Source organism: Drosophila ficusphila, unplaced genomic scaffold (genome assembly GCF_018152265.1).
Source record: "Drosophila ficusphila isolate 14025-0441.05 unplaced genomic scaffold, ASM1815226v1 contig_414, whole genome shotgun sequence".
In the NCBI taxonomy this organism is placed as follows: Eukaryota; Metazoa; Arthropoda; class Insecta; order Diptera; family Drosophilidae; genus Drosophila; species Drosophila ficusphila.
The window spans coordinates 16255152-16265950 of record NW_025064328.1 but is presented as its reverse complement, the minus strand read 5'-3'; the positions used below and the strand labels follow the sequence as shown (position 1 = coordinate 16265950).

General features: G+C 44.7%; 2 protein-coding genes across 3 annotated transcripts; one reads left to right on the top strand and one right to left on the bottom strand.

Moving 5' to 3' along the window:
- Positions 1-289: 289 nt before the first annotated feature.
- Positions 290-6787, bottom strand: LOC108093889. The gene is made up of 11 exons (XM_017194245.2): positions 6511-6787; positions 5267-5685; positions 4515-5152; positions 4340-4463; positions 4077-4273; positions 3742-3986; positions 3491-3680; positions 1710-3384; positions 1530-1649; positions 1319-1465; positions 290-1262 (listed from the first exon to the last, which is right to left on the bottom strand). The coding sequence occupies exons 2-11, from the start codon at positions 5672-5674 to the stop codon at positions 552-554; spliced, it is 4455 nt and encodes a 1484-aa protein (XP_017049734.1). The 5' UTR covers positions 5675-5685; positions 6511-6787; the 3' UTR covers positions 290-551.
- Positions 6788-7302: 515 nt separating this feature from the next.
- On the top strand, positions 7303-10587 carry LOC108093890 (polyadenylate-binding protein-interacting protein 1). Of its 2 annotated transcripts, none has more exons than XM_017194246.2 (4): positions 7303-7416; positions 7516-7627; positions 7893-8758; positions 9066-10587. In XM_017194246.2, the coding sequence occupies exons 3-4, from the start codon at positions 7922-7924 to the stop codon at positions 9891-9893; spliced, it is 1665 nt and encodes a 554-aa protein (XP_017049735.1). In that variant the 5' UTR covers positions 7303-7416; positions 7516-7627; positions 7893-7921; the 3' UTR covers positions 9894-10587. The 2 variants fall into 2 exon arrangements, with proteins under 2 accessions (XP_017049735.1, XP_017049736.1); XM_017194247.2 differs by having other exon boundaries at positions 7323-7416; positions 7490-7627.
- The last annotated feature ends 212 nt before the right edge of the window (positions 10588-10799 follow it).

The window sequence follows — 10799 nt, the reverse complement described above, 5'->3', positions numbered from 1 at the left end:
TCTTTCTAAGAAAAGTAAATAAGGTCAGAACGCGAAACAGAAAATGTTATTTAAAATAATCTATAAACGTTTTTTATGACAATAGTTGGGAGCCAGAAGTACCCAAAGGTGTTTTCTAGGCAGGTAGTCACAACATCTCAACACTGATATCGAACGAGACTTTTTGCCAACACTGGCTAGAGCCCTAAACTTTTGCAACACTCGATCTGGCGTGCCTGGCAGAAATCAAAACAAACGCACAACCACCCACACAAGCACACAGTACAAAGAGCAGACAACAAACTCGCGATTTGTGTTTTTCGTTAAATGTCGTTTATTTGGTGGCGGTTACTCGGGTGGCCAAACAAAAGGCAGGGCAACGCACCCACCGCCCTCTGAGATATTGTACTTAGATGACTCGTACCGGTTCCAGCTACAGTTGCCTAGGATAGATCTGGTCCCAGGAGGTAGAAAAGCAATACCACTAGGTAATAGAGCAGGAGTCCTATAAATGCCATGTTATAGTTGGGGCTTTCCTGGTTCGTGCGCCGCAGAGAGGCGCACCACTGGCGTCATGAGCTTGTATCAACAAGAATTGGATCGGCATCCTTTACTTTGCAGTTCTTCTCAAGGATCAAATTGCCCACCACATCAGCACCCTCGTCAGCCTCATCTTCGGCAAAAGCGCTTTCGATTATCCTGAGGTCTTTCAAGTCTTCATACTGCAAGTCATGGATCTCTTCCAGCGGATGATCAGTAATCTCCACGGGGTCCGGCTCAGGTGGGGGGTGCAATCTGTTTAACTCCAGGAGCTGGAGATGGTAATAGACACCCTCGTCGTCTATGACGTAGAAGTGCGAGAACTTGGCATCGGTAAAGAACTGATGCGCTTCATTGCCCACGAACTTGATGCAGGCCAAGAGTTCGGGACGGATGGCGTTGCCACGCTTGTTCCGCCACAGGACCATTTCGTCTCGAGTCTCAGAAAGGAATTCCCGGGCAATGAACGAGGGATCAATATCCATGTCCGGTCCAATGGGCGCCGCATCCACGGCATCCCCCTGTGTCACATTGTGCTGTTTGTGGCGACGACTGCGCCTCTGATTCTGCTGCCGCTCTATCTGGTTGTTGCGCATGTGCGTCACGTTCCAAAAGCACAGCTGCTCCGCGCAACTAATCAGAAGGAGCTTGCACGGCGAAAAGCGCAGCTGGCGAATGCAGTGCTCGTGGACCTCCTGAATACTATAGATCAATTCTATTTGTCTGTCCTCCAGGGCAAAGAGCTGTTTGAAAAGTAGCATAAGCATCGATTCAAGTAACTTGTGCCTCTACATTTTACCTCTAAAGTGCCATTTTCGAAACCCAGTGCAAACATGGTGCCATCCTCCGTGGCCCTCAAGTAACTAATATTGGCTTTCTGGGCGATTTTTCCCTCGCAGATCGGTTCGTACCTAAGTTGGTTGCCCCTGAATATTATTCGGAAAACCTAAAAATTAAGTATATGCATATGAAATTGGCAAGCTGGTGGTAGATATATATTAGAATCTCACTTCAATGGTGTTGTTTCCATGGGCCAGGAAAAGAAGGTCATTTTTTAGATCAAAGCCAACAAGGGATTCCTCAGACTCTTCAGGACACACGAATGCAGACGGGTTGTCTAAATCCAAATGCTGTTTGATATTTTTATTATTGCGGGCAAGATTATTTTACATTAAACTTAAAATACTTACGCAGACCCCTTGGTCGGAAAACAATATAATAAACTTTTCCCGCTGTAGAGAAGCGTACTTGGTGCCGACATCCAGATGCAGTGGCCATTGATCATCGGGCACAATCTGATCTGTCTTGTCAGGGTTGAATATCACAGTCTTCTGAGCGCCTTGAGCCGACGCCACCAACAGTTGCGGACTGATCTGTTTGAGGTAGTCGATGGGCTCTGTTATAAACTGCTGAGGTAGCACTGCATCGCGGTTAACATCTATGGTCACCCCGTCCATATAGCCAGCAAAAATCTGCTCGCCGTTCTCAGCGGATATCGTAGTAATCCTAGTGTTACTGGCCGCATGCGTGGGCGTTATTATGGACCAGGCAGAAATACTGGACCTCCTGCGGGCAATTGGATCGGTGGCAGTTTCAATTTGGTGGATGCGCTCTTTGGAGTCAACAGCCAAAAGTTGCGTCCGTTCGCTTGTCATGTCCATCAGCGAACGCAGGTAGACATTTGGCTCCAGGCAAGCCCTTGTCATAACGCTCTTCTCATCTGCGCTGTGTACCCAGGCGATTCGCCGACCTGGATGGGTATCTGAAGTGCTTACAGAGCGTAACGTGTGCACATGGACCAACTGCTTGCCTTTGGCTCCGCACAAAACGATATACTTATAAACAGGATCAAACAGCTCGTAAATATCCACACATACAATATGTTCGCTAACATTGCTGCGCAGAACAGGAGATGAGATCCGAAGATCGTAGACAATGATGCCCTCTGACGTACCTAGCAAAAGGTAGTGTCCGTCAGCCGATCGTTTGCCGCATGTGATGAAACTGCCCTCCGGTAGCTGCACTGCCTCCGACTGCAACGGTGCAAAAGTTGGACCGGGCATAATTTTGAGCCTCCAAACGCTGTGCTTGAAAACCATTAACACGGTAGCGTTATGATGCCGTTCGTCGAATGCCTCCAATGCCAAGGGCTTGTCGTTATCGATACTTAAGCTCTGAATTTCATCTACGAAGGAACCACTTCGCAAATCCCAGACTGTCAGCGTGCAGCTGGAGTTACATACCACGTAATATCGCTTCAAAACCTGCACAAAGCAGCGGATATTGGTTTGGGGAGTCTTTAAGGGCGGTGTATGAGAGACTTTAAATATATGATCCTGATCGTCCCAGTCCAAGATGCTTATATCACCATTGCTGAAGGCCAGATGTAATTGGGTCTTAGTTTCGGGCAAATTGGCTTCTTCATTCAGATAGAAAGCCACAATTTTCTGTTCTCCATAACTGCCAATTAAACGCTTTACCACGCTGTTCACCAGCTGCTGGTAGCTTCGCGTGCCTGTCGGACTTCGAAGATGGGCGGAGGCAGAGGAACGCACACGTTGTTTGCTGCCACCACTGTGGCGCCGTCCAGGACAATCGGGCCACAGTGACCAAAGCTTCACGCTGCCGTTACTGTGCAGCGTGATTAGGTGCCTCTGGTGGTTAAAAACCGCCATCCGAAGGATTTCACTGCTGTCATTCTCGTCCTTAAGAAGGTAGGTGTCCTCTGCCTCCAACGAAACGTCGGTTAGCAGCAGCTGCTGGTTATCCAGTGCCATTAGGCAAAAGTCCATATTCAGGTAAACTGCGAGGCGCACCTCGTTGTTGCCCAGGTTAATGATCTGACGGTGCTGGTGGAAGCGACCACTGGAAAAAACAATGATTATATGCATTAAGATTCTGTATTTTCCCAGTTCGTATTTTAGCCAGTTCAATTTCAATTGCGATCATCGGCGATTGGATAAATACTTACTGCTCTGTAAACCAAACTCGATCTCCAAATCGTTGCACCTGTCTTCGGGCCTCTTCGAAAATTGCCTCGTCCTCGGCCATCAGGGCAATCCTTAGGAGGTCCGAATACTTTGAACGAATAAGGCTTTCCTCGATCTTTGGCAAGAAAACCAGAATTGCATTTACTAAGTGCTCGTACTTAGAGTCATTGTCTGAATGAACAAAAAAAAATAAGTTATATAGGGCTCCTTTGTCTGTAAATTTTCTAAGTACCGCAAATGTATGGCTTGTAGAGCTTCAGCTGCTGTAGCGTGTTCAGTATTGATCCGCTGGCATTCCAAGCCGTTGTATCATGCCGAATCTTTTGTTCTAGGAAGCGAAAATCGAGAAAGACCATTCGAAAGAAAGTCACCCGCTCGTCGTGCTCAAGGGTCTTGAGATGATGCCCAATGTGGCTATAGAAATACCGATCTAGGGAGGGCAGTATCAAGTCATTGTGGTCGAAGGCCTTTGGTATGCTTTGAAAATGAGAAGAAAAGTCACAAGATTTTAATAATATATAGTTCACTGAACAAAAAGTTCTAAACAAAATCAAAAAGTTGTCTTACTTATAGCGTTCAACTATTCTGCGATGCAGTGCAGGCTCGTCATCAACCTTTGGGTTCAACTCCAAGTATATGGCAGGTATACTAATGGTAAACTCTTTGGGTTGCTTTTCCACCAATGAATATTTATTGAGCTTGTTAACCACCACCATCGCATCGTCGCCATCGGATTTGTCGTCAAACCAAATCAGCGATAGGAGCTAAACAACAACATATGAGAAAAATTAAAAAAAAAAAAAAATGGTTCGGAAAAAGAAGAAACTTACATAAATTGGTATTCGTGCAGAGGGAGGGAATATGGACAGTCTGTCGAACATTTTTCTGTAACCAGCGGGCTCTAGAACGTTTAAAGAACTCTCAATGATGGTTGTGAGCTTATCGCAATTGACACTAAAAAGAAATCAGTAAGTCACTCAGTCGGAAATATCATTCTATACGCACTGTTTCCAGTTGTCCCAAGTGGCCAGACCATCTCGAATGCTCTCGGCAATGATGCTTAATCTGCGCGGATTCGTCGTAAGCACTTGCCTTGGCAAATCCTGCGGTTGGCAGTGGAGGTATTTGAGGAACAAAGACTTGACCTCGTCCGAAGTAAGCGTCATCGAATGATGGTCCAGTGAGATATGAGTCGTTGTTTCCGGTGAGAGGTAGTCACTGACCTGCTTAAACCTTGTGGTCAAAAGAATCTTGCAGCTCAGGTTAAATGCATTCCAAGCCTTTGGGTTTTGCACATTAAGCAGGACAAGAAGACAGTTTTCATAGGGTTTGCTCTTTAGTAGCCGACGCAACTCCGCCTGGATGCTGTGAATACGAAGCTTGATATTGCTGCCTTGATCGCTACGACTAGTCCAATTGGGATCGATCTGGTGAAGAAGCTTTTGCAGCATCTCCAATACTGTCTCCGGACTCATGCAGTTCTTCAAGTTAAGCCAGAATATCTTAAAGCCCATCTTGCGTTGCACTTTGAAGGATAGGCACACATCCAGGGCAAGCCAGTGTTTTCCCGATCCCAAGACGCCATCGATCAATACATTTTTAGCTGGACGCAGTTCTAGGAGTGCCTTTGTCAGCTTTAAATACTGAAATTTAAAGAAATACTTTGATTAACTGGGCACGAAAGGTAATGGATGCATAATCAAATTTTTTGAATATTTTGATATATAATTTTGTATGTAGAAATAAATCAATCTTACGGGTTCGAGTCGGTTAACATTGTACTTGGCAAACATTTGGTTGTCGTTAAAAAGGCGATCTCGTTGCTCGATATATGTTCTGGTCTCAGTGCGGGGGTTCTGCAGCTCTTCCTTGATAGCAGCCGTCAGGAATTCGTAGTTGGGCTGGTCCCTTGCATTAAGAATATCCTCGACGAAGTATTTAACAATTCTTTCCGCCTTAGTGAGCAATATCCAGAACAGGCGGAGGGTAGCTGCATCTGCATCTTTAGACTTGATGACGTGGTCTATTTCGTCTTTGGATAATATTTGTAGAAGGTTATCGTGCACATCCTTGCAGTCAAAATTGTTGATAAAGACATCAAGGAAGACAGAGAGAATGTCCTTGTATTGGTATTGGAGGCCTCTTGTTTCATAGTCCATATTCATTTAAGTCGGTTCTATTTGGATAATAGAAATTAAAAAAAAAAATCAATTTAAGTTTTGTAAACAGGAGAACAGAATTTTCTACTCTAAAAATACCGATTTTTTTATAGGTTCAAAACATATATTTGCAGAAATAGGATAAATTCGTATTATAGCTGGATGTGTGCTTATAAAACTCACTGTCCATGAACACATACATATGGCGATTTTCTTGGCGCCAAGCGGTCTTGACCCACTTAACTGCAACGCACCACCATCTTCAGACAACAGACATCAGGCGATCCTAAGGAGGGGCAAAAAGCTTTACAAAGCACGGTGGAGTCACCGGTCGAACACCCCACCCCCCACAAACTTCACAACTAGAGATCGGTAATTTCACAACTGATCGCCAAGGAGACAAACGATCAGCTCCAAATAGCGAAATACGTGAGTGTTGCACTTTTCGCAAAAGGCAATTCTGGTTGCAGTTCTGTGGTGCCAATGTCGCAGAACCAAAATAGAATAGTAGTCATTATCGCTCTGAACTCACTTAAATGTTAGATAAGCACAGAAGTTGGGGTAGATCTGCAGATATGTGCGTACGAAAGTAAGTATGCAAAAGAAAAGCACAAACAACAGATAAAAGTGAATGAACTTGGCGGCTGCTTAAGTGTGAGTGCATTTGTTTGAGTCACACACGTCACAGTGCCTTGGGTTTCATATCAACAGGGGAAACACAAAAGAATTAAAGGGGAGGTACGGGTCTTTATAAAAGAATTAAACGATGGCACTTGTAGAACGCAAACTAACGACGCACACAGGTGCCCGCTCACCTGCATGTACATTAAACGCATACTTACACTCCGTTTATTTATAACAAATCGTTGTCCTTAATAATTATTCTACGTGTATGTGTAAATATTGCACTTTATCTGAATTAAGTTGATTCTTCGTCTGCACTTGTAGAAAACTTTTTTGTGTTCCTACCGTTTTAGCACTTTCTAAGCGAAATATAATTATTTTAAAGAAATAAATAAAATTAGCGCTTTATGCGCACATGCACCTAACTAAGCTGGCGAATAAAAACAAATAACAACAACGAATCGCGGCTGTAGAAAAGTAGCCAAAACGAACAGTGCTGTAAAATGCCAAAGGAGATAAAGTCGTTCATTACAGGGCTGTCAAGCATTTAATGTGAATCATATACATAATAATAATTGAATATATGCATTTAGCATTTATTGTGTATCATATACTAATAATTGAAAATATGAGAAAACAGCTTTTTGACTAAGCTATTATCAAATAATTTGAAAACAGTAAGTAAATAAAATCACCAAAGGAAATCTTTATATCATATAGATATTCGTATATATCAGGGGCGTACAGGGGTAGTCTGGGGCCCGGGTCAAAAATTCAATTTTGGGAGATTATCAATCCTTACATATCATTTATATCATATATCATATCGCGCGGGGCCCCCATAAGCCCGGGGCAAATTTCTCCCTTTGGCTCCCCTCTGTGCGCCCCTGGTATATATTATTAGTATTCGTTTTGAATGATTTGGAAGCATGAAGGAAGCGCTTGTCAGAGTGACCATAAAAACATCGCAAAAAATATCGATGTGGTGGCTTATTTCAACCCTGCCGCCAAAGACAACAAAGGTATTCCTAACCAGGTAATTTTCCGCTGGCCACTTGCGACCACACCGACGGTGAAAAGGCGAAATAATTAATTGTAACAAATTGCCGCAGTGCGAATAAAAGGTGCGTAGCTTTTTCCAACTTCTTATCGGCGGTCAGTTGGCCAGCACATTCCCCTTCCATTTTCCACGACCAGTAAAACGTGCAATCCCAACTAAACAGCCAGAAAATTTGGAGCAGCGCAGCAGACGCAGACGAGAAAGTGACGACGCAGCAAAACGAAGCAACAAAAAGAAAATCGGCGACGTATACGTTCAACTTTGACAGAATTAAGGTAGGCATTTCTTTGAGAAGTCAGGAGTGTTTCGCCAGTCGAAAATAAAATCAGCTCAGAAGGAATAACAAAGTGACCCGGTTGAAAAAAAAGAAAGGCGAAAAAAACCAGTACAAGGAAAACAAAATGTCCGCGACCCTGACGGAATTGGCGTCCCCGACGCTCGCCGACGTAACCACGCTGGATTTTCCTGCTAAACGTGATCTACTCCTATTAACTTTTTAAAATGTTAACCCTTTCTAACTTTGATGTGAAATTTTTGCAGGCTTCGAGTCCAACGCCGCCGCCACCGCAATGTCATGCCGCGCCCCCTTCCAGCCAGACGACCAGTATGAGCAGCTTCGCCGGCCAAACGCCGGAGGAACCGGCGGAGTGGGCATGCCCGGACTGGAGCAGCAGGCGCACCTCTTTGGGGATTACGGTGGGGCTCAGGGTTACGGGCAGGCGCAGGTAGCCGGTGGCTACCAGCAGCAAATGCCGGTGCAGGCCAAGCTCTCTGCTTCGGCTTCCGTTTTCATCCCTCAAGGATCTGCTCCCCAACAGCAGCAGCAGGCGCGTCATCAGCAGTACCAGCAGGCTGGTGGAGCAGGCGGCTCCGGAGGTGGAGCTTCTTATGGCCAACAGCAGCAGCAGCGTTACGTGAACGGCTATAGGCACCACCATCAGCAGCAGCATCATCAGCAGCCGCACTACAACCATCATCACAATCATCAGCAGAAGTTCAACAACGACATGCAGAAGCTAACGAATTCCGTGCAGAACCGCCTGCAGCTGAACAGCCAGCAGGGCTCGGCTGGCAATTACTATCAGCAGCAGCAGGTACACCAACAAAACACACACCACCACCACCAACAACAACACTACCAGCAGCCGCATCAGCCACACAACCAACACGCCAAGTTCCAACGGCATACCCACTTGAATAACTCATTCCAACAAATCGCACAGCAGACACAGCACCACCAGCAGCACAGCCACCAGCAGGAGCAGTATTTCCAGAACCAGAACCAACAGCAGCAGCCATCCACTTCGTCCGCGGCGGCATCGTCGTCGTCCTCGAACTCTTCGCAGCCGGACATGGCCACCATTGCTCTGGAGTATCTCGATACAGTAATACATTGCCTTAACCAGGTAAGAGTCAATCTAATTAAAAGTGCATATAAGTATTTATAGATCCCCATTTTGATAATCTACGAGTTTTAAATATTAACTTCCTTTTTCTGGACTTGAAAAAAATTTAAATTTAAGATGTTACACGATAGAAGAAATAAGCCTTCGTGGATTTTGAACAACATTGGAAACCGCTTATATTGTACAAAATTTATGTTTACTTTTTATCAATAACAAATTTAAGTAAATTAATTTTGAAAAAGATACTTTATATCTATGCATTTATGCTAAAGTTGATTAACAAGACTATTTTATGACGCTTTTTCAGAATCCGGGCCAATTTGATACTATTGCATCACGCTTCCTTACAATTTTTGAGGGCATGGAGAACAACGACTACGTGCTCTCTATTGCCATGGAGGACATCTTCGAGAAGTCAATCGAGCAGTCGAACTTTCGATACATGGGCGCCAAGCTTTACAATCTGCTGCATATGCTCAACGCCAAGCCGGACTCCCTGTTCAACAGTCTGCTGAAGTGCAAGCTGGAGTATCACCAGAAGGAGGTGACCAAGTACATGTCCAACGAACAGCAGAAGGTTCGCGAGACGGCCCTCTTCTTGGCCGAACTGTACATGCAGTTGCGCGGCGACGACGACTCGCGCATCCAGCTGATTGCTGAGAACATTGTTTACTCCCTGGGTAAGCTGCTGCAAAACGAGAGCAAAGAAAACGTCCGATGCATATGTCAGACCCTCAAGCTTGCTGGCTATGATCTGACGGCCGATTGCGCGAAGGACATGCAGGAGATTATCGCGGCCCTGCAAGCGATCGAGTTGAACTCGCCGGGCAAGCATCCAATGGCGGCCAGCGTAATTGCTCTTCAGCAGAACAACTGGGGCAGGAAGGTGTCCAACGCTCTTGGCGGTGATGAGGATTTAGTGCCGGAGCCACCGCGTCTGAGCGATGAACCCGTGTTTTACGGACCCGATGGCCGCGAGCTGACCGCCGAGGAGACCGACTTTCTGGCCGCCGAGGACGGCGGCAACAGCGATGGCGACGACTTTGATGGCGATGGTGGTGAATTGGAAATGGATGCTGAGATGGACGAGGAAACCGAGCGCGCCTACAAGGAGTTCTGCAAGCAGAAGACCTAGATGACTGTGGACGAATGTGTTGCGTTAAGTGGATTCGCGGGGGCGGGGCAGGTGGCAAAATATAGCGTAGGATATAGGAGGAAGGCGGTAGAGAGTGAGGAGTGGAGCATTTCCAACAAATTCTCGGTTGTAGAATCGATGATTGCAGTTGCTTGGTTCAGAACCAATTGTGATTATCTTTTAAATTATTGATAGCAAATTGTTTGTGATATCTTCGTGTTTCATGCACTTACCATATTATGACATGTGTTGATGACTTTGTTCAAACGCTTTTTTGTGTGATACGCTCGTTTTGTATCTGTATCTCTGATAACTAACTCTCTGCCGGTACTATCAGTTTATTCATCAGTTTTTTATACTTTTAAATTTTGAATAATCGCAAAGCCAGGATTTTAACCGTAAACGGTCAAAATATATAACGATTAAGCCACTGCCACGCTGACCCGAACCGCTAACACACACACGCAGCTGCACTCAAAGACTCGTACTCATATGCGCACCCACACACTTGCATGGCACATATGCAGACTCATAAAACGGCAGAAAAAAAAATAACAGCAAATTTCACATTCAATTAAACAACATTCTCTTGATCATACAAATCGAAAAAGGAAAAAAACAGCAGCCACGCCTAATTTTAAAATAATTGTAATTAATGTTAACGAAACCATGATTTAAATATAAATAAAATTTATCGAATTGCGTTTAAAACAAGTTCAAGTGGAGTAAAATATTTTAACAGCAATGGGTTGAAGTTGACCTTTCAGTTGAAAGCCGAAGTTAGAATTTCATTCGCGTAAAATGGTAAAAAGCAACGCTAAGACTTAGCCAAGCTCTCAACCTTTCTACATTCGAAGTCGTTTAAAAATTATCGATACTGGCTAGATAGCTAAATATCGATATTTT

Coding starts and splice junctions, on each gene's coding strand:
- LOC108093889 (XM_017194245.2), bottom strand. CDS start 5,674: ATGAATATGGACTATGAAACAAGAGGCCTCCAATACCAATACAAGGAC. Junction 5,153..5,266: donor ATGTTAACCGACTCGAACCC/GTAAGATTGATT, acceptor TTTAAATTTCAG/TATTTAAAGCTGACAAAGGC. Junction 3,385..3,490: donor CGAGTTTGGTTTACAGAGCA/GTAAGTATTTAT, acceptor TGTTTTTTCCAG/TGGTCGCTTCCACCAGCACC.
- LOC108093890 (XM_017194246.2), top strand. CDS start 7,922: ATGTCATGCCGCGCCCCCTTCCAGCCAGACGACCAGTATGAGCAGCTT. Junction 8,759..9,065: donor TAATACATTGCCTTAACCAG/GTAAGAGTCAAT, acceptor ACGCTTTTTCAG/AATCCGGGCCAATTTGATAC.